Source organism: Tasmannia lanceolata, unplaced genomic scaffold (assembly GCF_043159265.1).
Source record: "Tasmannia lanceolata isolate RefF3 unplaced genomic scaffold, GAP_Taslan_0.1 ptg000037l, whole genome shotgun sequence".
NCBI classification, from domain to species: Eukaryota; Viridiplantae; Streptophyta; class Magnoliopsida; order Canellales; family Winteraceae; genus Tasmannia; species Tasmannia lanceolata.
This window is the reverse complement of record NW_027518714.1, coordinates 21496692-21510615: the sequence shown is the minus strand read 5'-3', so window position 1 is coordinate 21510615 and position 13924 is coordinate 21496692. Positions and strand designations below refer to the sequence as shown.

Genomic DNA, 13924 nt, shown 5'->3' with positions numbered 1-13924 from the left:
CATGAAACAATTAGACTGTTATTTGGAGGCCCAATAGATGACGTTTTGCATATTTTTTTCATACTTTTGTTTATGAATAGCTCAAGGCTTGCTTTCAAAAAAAAAAAAGAATAGCTCAAGGCTAGTAATCCTCGATATCTTCTCTTTTGTTATTATTTTTTTTGTAATTTTTTGCTTTGGTTTGGTTACATATTGGTTTTTTTCCCTTTCCATTTCAAACGCTGACCATTTTGTCTTCTTTTCGTGTGAGACAATTTTAAGGTACTTTTCTCTGTGTCAGTTTTTTTTCCCTTAGCTTCTTTATTCTCCCTGGGGCCAAAATGTGGGATTTATTCTTGTTGGTAATCCATGATATGCCTTACGTGGTAAGGACTTCCATATCCAAAATCCCATTTTAAAATCAGAGAACAATATCTATCTAGTGATCTCTATGCTTCTAACAGCTCTTTCATTCCTATAGGCAACATCCATTGCCCGGTGCCTTGCCATGTAAATTGCATACAATAGGTCCTGCATCTCATACTAATCTGTCAGTTCTCATCTCTTGATGGTGGCCTTCCTGTGCAGGGTCTATATCTCTGTTCCTTCATGTTAAACCGCTTGCAACTCTATCCTTGTGTGTTGTGATTGGCTGCAAGTTCAAGCAGTTTAGGATCCACCTAGTTTTGTAGACATCTCTGGGGCATATTGTGTCTGAAAAGGGTTCTTGTCTATTCCCAATGTAGAGTCACAAATCAAAATACACCGGATATAATCTTCAAACTCACTCTATGCTAACTGCAGTGGATCAGCTCTAATCCACAACTGGCTTAAATAACCCCATGTGGAATAGCTTTTTGAGATGAATTTGAATGCCATACATTGTCCATGCCCTATTGAACTACCTGAAACTGGGGACACAACCCCCCCTGTCTTGTAGGTCTAAACACCTCACTCTAAGTGAGGAACATGGGTTGTACACTGGTTTCTTTCTCTTTCTCATTTTTCTTATTTTCCATGAAACTATTTCATATAATTGCTTAGAACTTGGATTCAGCTGGTTGTGCGTCAATAACTGAACTGATTATTAACTTCTCCGATTCACTTAAAAGAAAAAAAGGGGACTTTATCAATAAGATTTGTTGCCATAAAGAACAAAGAAAAAAGACAAAAAGGGGACGGTGTAAATTTTAGAACTGCTGATGCTTTGCTTGTGCATCTGAATTTCAGATTGGTTGGTTGGTCTTAGATGAACCTGTTGTTTTAATAAAATCCATCTGTTGTAAAAAAGTGTCCTAGATGAGTCTGAGTGGGGTCAATACATGAACTGCATGTGTGGGTAAATCTGACTTGATTGTGTGATCATGATTCGAGCATTTAGGATTTATAGTGTCCATATCGGTTGAAAACCATTTAAAATTGTTATTGCATGGATAAAGCCACAGTAGTATCCAGGCTTTTATGTCTAGGGTTCTAATTTCAATCTTCGCATGTAGTTTTTTTTATGCTAGATTATTATCTTCCTTTCTTTTCCTAGACATTCTTTAAATAATTTATTTCTTTTGGATGTAATCTCTCAACAAATCGTACCACCCGTGCTTAATTCATTTTCTGACCAAGATAGTAGGGTTCGCTATTATGCTTATGAAGCACTGTATAACATAGCAAAGGTAACAGTGAATCAACTGGATTTTATTTTATGCCTTTGATTTTCCTAGATGTTACTAGTGCCGTTTATTTAATATGTATGGGGCCTAACGTATACTTTACCTGTTGAGCAGGTTGTAAGAGGAGATTTCATTGTATTCTATCATCAGATATTTGATGCACTCTGTACGCTTTCAGCAGACTCAGATTCCAATGTTCAGAATACTGCTCATCTTCTAGACCGGCTTGTAAAGGTTACCTGTTACCTTGATCTTTTGTTGACTCGTCTGTTGGGTTGTGTCAAATGTCAATCATCATATGAAAATATACATGCAAATTTTAATTGTTTTCAGATTTGATGCCAGGATATTGTGACTGAAAGTGATCAATTCAGGTACCTTTTCTTGCCTCGTTCAATCTTTTTTTAGGTTTAGATGTCAAAATTTTGTATACAAATTATAAAATTGGAAGATATGGTTGGTATGATTTATTTTTTCAGCATCGAAGAATTTATACCTCTGCTAAGGGAGCGCATGAATGTTCTTAATCCTTATGTCCGGCAATTTTTGGTGGGATGGATCACCGTATTGCATAGTGTTCCTGATATTGATATGCTTGGTTTTCTCCAGATTTTCTTGATTGTAAATATGCCCCAATTACAAATTACACCTCCTTGGAGCTACATGGATTTTTGTTTTACTGAAAATACATTCTAGTTGACAGGGACTCACTTTCAGGTTTATTCAACATGCTAAGCGACTCCAGTCATGAAATACGACAACAGGCTGATTCTGCAGTTTCTGAATTTCTCCAAGAGATAAAGGATTCTCCAGTAAGTCTTTATTCTCTAGGCGTGAAAATGTTTTGGACTATTTTTATTTTTTTTGAAATGGCACAATATATTAGATTAGAACGGAACCGAGATGGTCCAATTACAAAGAAGCGAATAAAAATAGAGGAAGCAAATAGAAAAACAATATATCTCAAGGCGGAAGATCGTCATGTTTTGGACTCTTTTTACAATGCTGTTTTTGCCCGTTTTCTTCTTCTTTTCCTGGAAGAATATTATCAAACATTCACATCTTTCCCTTGGAATTGCATGATGGATTTATATTTATTTTATAGTTTTGACAAGAAATTGCTGATAATAATTAGTATCTGTTTTGATCAAGTATTTTAAAAAATAGCAAATTTAAAAGTTTATAATGGTTCTTGTCTTTTAATCTTCTGACCAAAGTAGCGGTACTATGAAGTCTGTAGATTATGGTCGCATGGCAGAAATATTGGTACAGAGGGCTGCTTCTTCCACTGAATTGACCCTGCTGACAGCTATCACATGGGTAAGGATATAAGCTTATTGCAACAAGAATCATGAAGCTATTTCTCTCATATTTATGCCTGTTTCTTCAATCCATTCTCCAAGCTCATCAGTGTAAGTGACTTTCTCTTGGAAAAGGATGGGTGATCTCACTGGTTCTAGTGTTCTACTGCTAGTTATTGAATATCCATTGGATGTTGTATTTCAGACAGTAACCGAGTACAACTCATTTACTCTATTGTGCAGATAAATGAATTTGTAAAACTTGGGGGAGACCAGCTCGTTCCTTATTATGCTGACATTTTGGGAGCTATTTTACCCTGCATATCTGATAAAGAAGAGAAAATAAGAGTTGTAAGTTCTTTTTTCCTTTTCCCATACATCCAACCACATGCACATAACCAATCAACCAAAAAAATAAAAAGTAAAAAAGAGGGTGGTAAATTGATTCCTAATTTGTTTATCTCAAATTGTAATCACAATACATGTAATTGCATGCTTTTTTTGGAGCATTGACCGTCCCGCACACTTTATCCTATTTATTTGCTTAGGTTGCCCGTAAAACCAATGAAGAGCTTCGTGCAATTAGGGCTGACCCAGCTGAGGGATTTGATGTGGGAGCCATCCTCTCCATTGCAAGGTGTAGTTTTTGTCACCTGGAAAAACAGCTAGGTTTAAAGGGTACTGATGTCCCCAGAACTTAGTATACCTCTTGCGTGCTTCGAAAAGAGCAACAATAGGAAACTGTAAAAAAGAGGTTCCTTGTTTCATGTTATAATTAGGTGCATGAGACACTGTTCATCCTGGATGAATTAGCAACATTTATAATATGATTAGATGGTGATTATATAGTTGTTGTTTTTTTTTTGTCAGAAAATTATCTAGTGAGATGGAAGCTACTCGAATTGAGGCTTTGCATTTGATTGCTACGCTTTTGGCAAGACATCGTACTGAGGTAATCATTTTTTTTTTTCATACCATGTTAATGTATGCACATGTTGTAGCATACATATTGATCTTTCGTGTTAGTTTTCAGAATTAGTCTTTACTATTGTGTTCGCTGCTGCTAATATCATTTTTGAGATTTTAGAGTTTATAATGGAACATTGGCAAATGTTTTGGTAGCTAAGAAAAATGTTGTTGCTACGCTTAAAAAAATGAAAAAAAAAGATTATTGCTAATGAGGTTGCTATTGAGGCTGGATGGGTTTGTATATGCTAGCTTTCCCTTTTGTGGGACACAACCCTTTCTTTGTGATGTTCCTTGATCTGTACGTCACTCTACTGATTCATGATTTTCTTTTTCAATTATTATTTTTTGAATGGTCAAGAGATTCATTAAGAAAAAAGACCGAGATGGTCAAGATACAAGAACGAATAGAAAATAGAAAATAAAGAACAATGAGGAGAAAAAATTATGGCAGTAAGAAGTCAAATTATTCAAAGGACGACAAAAACACTCCTTCCTTGTCTAACTTACCTGCCTCCCCATTAGCCGATTTCCTTATATGGCGAAAGGAGATATTTGAGGAACTTGTAATATCTTGATCGTATATGGTATATGGTATATGGTCACTTGATCGTGAACAATTCGGACTTTATGAACAATTCGAACTTCTTCAGATCGTATATGGTCATCCATCAATATACCACTTAAATTTTCTCAACTGCATGTGGTGACCTCTAGAGAGGGTATTTGCGCATGTGTTACCTTGTTGATCTTTTTCTTCTTGTAATTTGTATCTTGTGCATGGTTCAAATTATATTGATGTACGCTATATTATTCCATTGAAAAATGTATTGCATTTTCACAAAAAATGTTGCTCGAAAATTTCCTAAACACAGTCATTTGGCCAAAGCTCGACTATAAATTCATATTGAGCATTGGTTTTTGAAGAGAGTTCTTCATAATGACCACTAACTATTCTCTATGTTATTGTTGTAATTATTCCTTTCTAAATCTGCTACTGTTTTTTTTTTATGTTGAATGTTTTAAAGGTTGTGCTTGTGCTTGTGCTTGGAACAGGTCATATCTTTCTTGGACGACATCTTTGGCACCCTTCTCAAAGCACTATCTGATCCTTCTGATGAGGTAATTCCTTTTCTTAAGTTTTCTTATTTTTTGATAGTTCCATCCATGGTTTTAAATCTCGGACGAAATTCGAAAGTGTGGGGACCAAAACCGAATTTTCCCGAAATTTCGGAATTTCGGTCCGAATTTTTTAGAAAATGTCATTTAAAAAATAAATAAAGAAATGTTACAAATTTTCGGCCGAAATTTTGGAAATTCGGTCCGAAATTTTGGATTTTCATGGGGTCCGAAATCAGTACCGAAACCGAAATTTAAAACCTTGGTTCCATCACAAACCCTTCTCAGTTTGTCTTTCATTTAATGTATTTTCTTAGCCCTAATAAGCATGATGCTTGCGACTGGCTTCAAAAAATTTGGTTTTCATTATCTAGAATGCTCAATATTACGTAGTTGTTGCCATGTTTTATTGTTTTATCATTTGCAATTTCTGGTAGAAATACTTAAATCTCACCATTCAAAAAAAAAAAAAAAAACTTAAATCTCAGTGAAGTCTGCCGTCGTTCTTTGTGAGCCTCTTTTATTTTTTGAAAATTCAAGATTGTCTAGTGCTCTGCCAGAAATAACTTCGGTTACTAAAGTGTTCCCTAACTTAACATGAAAAAGAAAATTCAAGATTGTCTAGTGATCGAATTTAAACTCTCCAATGAGGCGAAGGTCCAGCCTTTTAAGGCTGGTATAAGTTATGATTGTTGTGCCCATAAGTTGTTGATTGTAGAAGGTGCTTCTCATAACATGATTGTGGCCTTGCCCTGGAGATTCATAGATGCTCTCTATGAAGTGGCATAATGCATACGAAATGAACGTGTAGTTTTTCTTTTCCTTTTTTTTTTTTGTGAGGCAAAGAGTTATTTTATTAAGAACAAACAACTTATAAAAGGGGTAAAGATTGCCTTGTGAGAGGTTTTGTTACGAAGGAAATCACTATCTTGCTCAAATACTTCGTTTCACGAAGTCTAAGTTGAAGGGGTGGTCGATAAAGTTGTTCAGCTTGTCGTGTTACAAGTTACAAGAAAGATAAGATTCTTGAGAAAATCTGTCTTCTACATAAAAAGAACGGGATGCTCATATATGCGATTTTGAGTTGAGTGGCAGGGAGGCACCCTGATGATAAGAGCAAGTGGTGCTAACGTGCTAGGACTGAATGGTTGCAAGATGGGCATAAGAACACTACTTACTTTCAGAACATTGCCACTGCTAGAAGAAGAGCCACTTGAATCCAGGGCATGCTTAGGATCTTGATGTGCTAATCCAGCCTCTATTTATGGTGATGTTTTCTTCTATTAGTCTCTTTATTTGGCAGAGAGAGGCATTAAACCTAAGATGGAGGGGATTTTGTTCGAACTTTGATTTCTTGGATGATAGGAGTACTGAAAATATAGAGAAGCCATTCACCGTTGAGGAAGTCCAGAAGGCTATCTTGGTTGTCTCAAGGGGGGATCGGGCTCTTGGGCCAGATGGTTTCTGCTTGGCTTTCGTTCAGGTGCACGGAGGTGGCCAGTGTTGACGCTTGGCTTATTTCATGGAGTTCTCTACTGTGGATCATGTTTTGACAGGAGTATCGATGCTTCTGTCATCATTGTTCCTGAGATTGTTGCTTGAGAGGGTTATATTCAAGCCGTGGAAGAAAAATCCTTGGCGATGCGGTGGAAATCGTGTAAAATCACAAAACTTTAGGGAAATGCATGTAAACAATGGAAATCTATGCTAAAACTCCAGGAAATGTTAGAATAAGCACAAATACACATCACACAAGCAAGACAACTATCAATAACAGTTTAACAAGATCAAACACCTAATTACATGCGTGGTTGTGCATGTCTGGAACCGTTAGAAAAATGTCAGAGGAAGTCACTCCATTCAAGAGAACGCCACTCCATTCATTAATTTCATGAAGTAGGAGTACAATATAATGGTGGAAATTTATAGGATTTTCTAACAAAAAAAAAAAAATTAATTTTTTTGGAAAAAATCTTACTCCTTTAATCGGTATTTTGTGAAATAATAACTCACATAAAAAATTGGAAGCTAACATGCATATATTTAAAGTTTTTTTTTTTTAAATCTAGTTTTTCCTGTATTAAAGATTTTTTTTTAAATAAGTAAAATAATTATTTTTTAAAACAAAAAATCGGGTCCCATCAATCAGTACATCAGGAAAGAACTCACATTATAATAAAATTAAAAGCTAACATGTTTATGTGATTAGTTTTTATTTGAAAAGATATTTTTTCCAAAGTTCAAAGCCATAAATCCATGAAAAATAAAAATCCATGCATTAATTCATATCCAAATGCCTGAAATCAACAAATAGTTAATAGATTTGTGTCATAAGTAACAAAACAAGAAAAAACATAAAATAAGTACTTTCCAAGCAAAAATGTGAAACCCAACCTTCTTTATCCACTTTGGTCGAAATTTCAACATTTCAATCGAAGTTCTGTAATCTAAATACTAAAGTGGTAGTGCTTCAGTCGACATGGCCGAAACATTACTAAAATCTACACATGTTAGCCCGAAATTTTTTGCCTTCGGATATAATGTCGCCTCGGATACAATGTAGCCTCGGATAGAAGGTCGCTTCGGATATTATGTCGCCTTCGGATGCAATGTCGCCCTTGAGACAATGTTGCCGCGGATATAAACTTGCCTCGGATACAATGTTGCCCTTCAGCTACAATGTTGCTTCGGATATAATGTCGCCTCGAATACATTGTAGCATCGGATACTATTTTGACTTCGAATACAAGGTCACTTCGGATATTATGTTGCCTTTACATATAATGTCGCCTTGGATACAATGTAGCATCAGATACTATTTTGCTTTCGGATACGTCGCTTCGGATACTATGTCTCATTTGGATACAATGTCGCCTTGGATACAATGTTGCCTCGGATATAATGTCGACTCGGATACAATGTAGCCTCACATACTATGTTGCCTTAGGCTACAATGTCGCTTCAGATACTATGTTGCCTTCGGATATAATGTCGCCTCGGATAAATGTAGCCTCGGGTACTATTTTGCTTTCGGATACAAGGTTGCTTCGGATACTATATCTCCTTTGGATAGAATGTCGCCTCGGATATAACGTTGCCTCGGATACTATGTTGCCTTTGGGTACAATGTTGCTTCGGATACTATGTTGCCTTGGGATATAATGTTGCCTTGGGATATAATGTTGCCTCGTATACTATTTTGCGCCTCGTATACTATTTTGCTTTTGGATACAAGGTCGCTTCAGATACTGTTGCCTTCGGATACAATGTCGCCTCAGATACAATGTTGCCTTGAATATAAAGTCGCCTGGGATACCATGTAGCCTCGGATACAATGTCGCTTCGGATACTATGTTGCTTTCGGATATAATGTCGCGTCGGATACTATTTTGCTTTCGGATACATGGTCGCTTCAGATACTATGTTGCCTTCGGATATAATGTCGCCTCGGATATTATGTAGCATCAGATACTATTTTGCTTTCGGATACAAGGTCGCTTCAGATATTATGTCACCTTCGGATACAATGTCGCATCGGATACAATGTTGCCTCGGATATTAAGTCGCATCGAATACAATGTTGCCCTTCGGCTACAATGTCGCTTTGGGTACAATGTCGCCTTCGGTTACCATGTCGCCTCGGATACAATGTTGCCTAGAAATATAAAGTTGGCTCGGATACATTGTAGCCTCAGATACTATGTTGCCTTCGGCTACAATGTCACTTCAGTTACTATATTGCCTTCAGATATAATGTCGCCTCAGATACTATTTTGCTTTCGGATACAAGGTCGCTCAATCTGATGAATTGGATAGGGAAGACAAAGGAAAAGGAATCCTGATAGCAAATGATGAGGATGTGCCTCAGAACCCAGAATTGGTAGGTTTTAATAAGTTCCTAGCTATGGGCGATGTATTGGGGATGTCCTACCATGAGAATCTAGGAAAAAGACGAGAAATGTACTAATCCATTCAATCTCGAGGAGTGAATGAGACAGCAGGGACAATCACAGAGGCCGAGCCAATAACTGAATCGCAAAATTAATGGGGGCCACTCGAAAAGTACAGAGATACTCTCAGTAAAGGAAAATTTGTGTTCGAATTGTTGTATATAATTTTAGGTCAATTAAGCTCTGTTTAGATATGCGGATAGAAGTAGGAGGGAAGGAAATTAATTGTAGAAAGCTGGAAGATGCAAGTACGAAGCTCAATGATTTGTGTATGGTTTAATTTCAGTAGTCGCTTTTAACTGTTGGGGGAACCTGTACAGGGTTCTTGTTTAAGCTGATGGTTTCTCTTGGACCCATTAGTCTTGACTCGAGAAGTCTTTTGTCTAGACTCCTCCCCTGTACACTTTTGCCTTGCTATGTTGTCTCTTGAATGTCTTGAAGGCTGTAGGTTCTTAGAAATGCAGGTTGGCTTTGGTTAGAAAGACATAGACTAAGGTATTCAAGTAATCCCATTGAACTCGTTAAGAAAGGTTGCCAATGTCAGAAAGAGAGGAGGAGGTGTAGGGGGACAATATGTTGTTTTTATTTGCTGTACTTGCTATCTGGTTTTGGGTATGCCCATGCCAGTCCTGTTTAATATTTTGTATTGCAGACTGGGACTCCTGGTCCTGAATGCTACCTTAATATTAATTAAACGTCATTTAAAAATATATATATAAAGTTGCCTCAGATGCTCTGTTGCCTTCTGCTACAATGTAGCAACGGATACTATGTTGCCATAGGATATAATGTCGCCTCGGGTACTATTTCATTCGGATACAAGGTCGCTTCGGATACTATTTTGCCTTCGGATACAAGTCGCCTCGGATTCAATGTTGCCTTTATATAAAGTCGTCCGGATACTATGTTGCCTTCGGCTAAAATGTCGCTTCGGATACTATGTTGCCTTCGGATATAATGTCGCCTCGGATACAATGATGCCTCAGATACAATGATGCCTTCGGAGATATTACCTTACCTTCGGATATAATGTCGCCTAGGATAAAATGTAGCCTCAGATACTATTTTGGTTTCGGATACAATGTCGCCATTGAATACAATGTTGCCTCGGATATAAAGTCGCATAGGAAACGATGTAGCCTCGGGTACTATGCTGCCTCCGGGTACAATGTAGCTTCGGATACTATATTGCCTTCGGATATAATGTTGCCTCGGATACAATGTAGTCTTGTAACTATTTTGCTTTCAGATACAAGGTCGCTTTAGATACTAAGTCGCCTTCGGGTACAATGTCGCTTCGGATAAAATGTCGCCTTAGATATAAAGTCACCTCGGATACAATGTAGTCCTTCGACTACAATGTCGCTTCGGATACTATGTTGGCTTTGGATATAATGTCGCCTCGAAAACGATGTAGCTTCGGATACTATTTTGCTTTCAGATACTAGCTCGCTTCGGATACACTGTCGCCATCGCATCGGATACAATGTTGCCTTGGATATAAAGTCGCCTTTGATACAATGTAGCCTTGGTTATTATGTTGCCTTCGGCTACAATGTCGCTTCGGATATAATGTCGCCTTAGATACAATGTACCCTCGGATAATATTTTCTTTCGGATAGAAGGTCGCTTCAGAAGCAAGGTCGCCTTCGGATATACTGTCGCCTTTGATATAATGTTGCCTCGGATATAAAGTTGTCTCGGATACAATGTAGCGTCAGACACTATGTTGCCTTTGGCTAAAATGTCGCTTCAGATTCTATGTTGCCTTCGGATATAATGTCCCCTCGGATACACTGTAGCCTCGGATACTATTTTGCTTTCGGATACAAGGTCCGTTCGAATACTATGTTGCCTTCAGGTACAAGGTCCGTTCGGCTATAATGTCGCTTCGAATACTATGTTACCTCTGGATATAATGTCGCCTTGGATACAATGTAGCCTCAGATACTAATTTGCTGTCGGATAGATGGTCGCTTCGGATACAATGTCAACATCGGAGACAATGTCGCCTCGGATACAATGTTGTTTCGGATATAAAGTTGCCTCGAATTCAATGTAGCCTCGGGTACTATGTTTCCATCGGCTACAATGTGGCTTCGGATACTATGTTGCCTTCAGATATAATGTCGCCTCGGATACAATGTTGCCTCGAATATAAAGTCGCCTCTGATATAAAGTTGCCTCGGATACAATGTAGCCTCGGATACTATATTGCCTTCGGCTAAAATTTCGCTTCGGATACCATGTTGGCTTCAGATATAATGTCGCCTCGGATACTATTTTGCTTTCGGATACAACGTCGCTTGGGATAGTATGTCCCCTTCAGATATAATGTCGCCTCAGACACAATGTTGCCTCAAATATAAAATCGCCTCGGATACTATGTCGCCTTAGGCTACAATGTCGCTTTGGGTACTATGTTGCCTTCGAATATAATGTCGCCTCAGATGCAATGTAGCCTTGGATACAATGTAGCTTCGAATACTATTTTGGTTACGGATACAAGGTCGCGTCGGATACTATGTCACCCACGGGTACAATGTCGCCTCGGATACTATATTGCCATTGGATATAATGTCGCCTCGCATACAATGTGGCCTTGGATACAATTTCATTCGGATATAAGGCCGCCTTCGGATACAATGTCGCCTCTGATACAATGGTTCTTCGGATATAAAGTCGCCTCGGATACTATGTTGCCTTCGGTTACAATTTCGCTTCGAATATAATGTAGCCTTAGGATATAATGTCTCATCGGATACTATTTTTCCTTCAAATACAAGGTCGCTTCAGATACAATGTCGCCTCGGATAAAATGTTGCCTCAAATATTGCGTCACCTTGCATACAATGTTTCCCTTCGACTTCAATATTGCTTCGAATACTATGTTGCCTTCGGATATAATGTCGTCTCGGATACAATGTAGCCTCAGATATTATTTTGCGTTCGGATATAAATTCACTTCGGATACAATGTCGCCTCGGATACATTGTTGCCTCGGTTATAAAGTTGCCTCGGATACGATGTAGCTTCAGGTACTATACTGCCTCCTACTATAATGTCGCTTCGGATACTCGGCTGCCTTCGGATATAATGTTGCCTCGGATATAATGTAGCCTCAGATACTATTTTGCTTTCGGATAGAATGTCGCTTTGGATACAATGTCACCATTGGAAACAATCTCTCCTCGGATACAATGTTGCTTCGGATATAAAGTCGCCTAGAATACAATGTAGCCTCAGGTACTATGTTGCCTTCAGCTATAATATCGTTTCGAGTAATATGTTGCCTTCGGATATAATGTCGCCTCGGATACAATGTAGCTTGAGATACTATTTTGCTTTCAGATAAAAGGTCGCTTCGGATACAATGTCGCCTCGGATACAATGTTGCCTCGGATATAAAGTCGCATCGAATACAATATAGCCTCGGGTACTATGTTGCCTTCGGCTACAGTGTCGCTTTAGATACTATGTTGCCTTTGGATATAATGTTGCATCGGATACAATGTTGCCTCGAATATAAAGTCGCGTCAAGTATAAAGTTGCCTCGGATACAATGTATCCTCGGATACTATGTTGCCTTCGGCTACAATGTAGCTTCGGATATAATGTCGCCTCAGACACAATGTTGCCCCGAATATAAAGTCGCCTCGGATACAATGTCGCCTCGGATACAATGTTGCCTCGGATACTATGTTGCCTTTGGCTACAATGTTACTTTGGATACTATGTTGCCTTCGAATATAATGTCGCCTCAGATACAATGTAGCATCAGAAACAATGTAGCCTCGGATACTATTTTGCTTTCGGGTACAAGGTCGCTTCGGATACTATGTCGCCTACTGGTGCAATGTCGCTTCGAATACTATGTCGCCTACTGGTGCAATGTTGCATCGGATACTATGTTGCCTCAGATATTATGTTGCCTTCGGTTTCAATCTCGCATCTGATACTAGGTTGGCATCGGATAAAATGTCGCCTCGGATACTATTTCATTTGGATACAAGGTCGCCTTCAGATGCTATGTCGCCTCGGATACAATGGTTCTTCGGATATGAAGTCGCCTCGGGTACAATGTGGCCTCGAATACTTTGTTGCCTTCAGTTACAATGTCGCGTCGAATACTATGTTGTCCTCGACTATAATGTCGCCTCGGGTACAATCTATCCTCCGATACTATTTTTCCTTCGGATACACGGTTGCTTCGGATACAATTTCGTCTTGTATAAAATGTTGCCTCGAATATGATGTCACCTTCGATACAATGTTGCCATTCGGTTACAATGCAGCTTTGGATACTATGTTGCCTTCGGATATAATGTAGCCTCAGATACTGTTTTGCTTTTGGATACATTGTTGCCTCGGTTATAAAATCGCCTAGGGTACGATGCTCCCTCTTGGTACAATGTCGCTTCGGATATAATGTCTCCTCAGATACAATGTATCCTCCAATTCTATTTTTCTTTCGGATACAAGGTCTCTTAGGATACTATGTCATCGTCGGATATAATATCACCTCGGATACAATGTTACCTCGGATATAAAGTCGCCTCATATATAATGTAGCCTCGGATGCTATATTTTCTTCAGCTACATTGTCGCTTCGGATACTATGTCGCCTTTGGATATAATGTCGCCTCGGATACAATATAGTTTCGAATACAAAGTCGCTTCGGATACTATGTCTCCTCAGATACAATGTTGCCTCGGATATAAAGTCGCCTCGAATACAATGTATCCTTGGAGACTATATTTCATTCGGCTATAATGTCGCTTCGGATACTGTGTTGCCTTCGAATATAATGTCGCCTCGAATACACTGTTGGCTCGGATACTATGTTGCCTTAGGCTACAATGTCGCATCGGATGCTATGTTGCCATCAGATATAATATCGCCTCGGATAAAATGTAGCCTCAGATACTGTTTCTTTCGGAT

The 13924-nt window shown here is 38.5% G+C and overlaps 1 protein-coding gene across 1 annotated transcript in view; it reads left to right on the top strand.

The window, feature by feature from the left end:
* Positions 1-13924, top strand: part of LOC143861314 (protein VAC14 homolog) — a 110032-nt gene that overhangs the window by 26264 nt on the left and 69844 nt on the right. Inside the window, exons 5-14 of the mRNA XM_077372251.1 lie at positions 1491-1649; positions 1761-1880; positions 1992-2020; positions 2126-2254; positions 2350-2458; positions 2880-2966; positions 3191-3298; positions 3496-3584; positions 3818-3899; positions 4970-5035. Coding sequence (XP_077228366.1) covers positions 1491-1649; positions 1761-1880; positions 1992-2020; positions 2126-2254; positions 2350-2458; positions 2880-2966; positions 3191-3298; positions 3496-3584; positions 3818-3899; positions 4970-5035 — 978 coding nt within the window. The remainder of the gene's footprint in view (positions 1-1490; positions 1650-1760; positions 1881-1991; positions 2021-2125; positions 2255-2349; positions 2459-2879; positions 2967-3190; positions 3299-3495; positions 3585-3817; positions 3900-4969; positions 5036-13924) is intronic.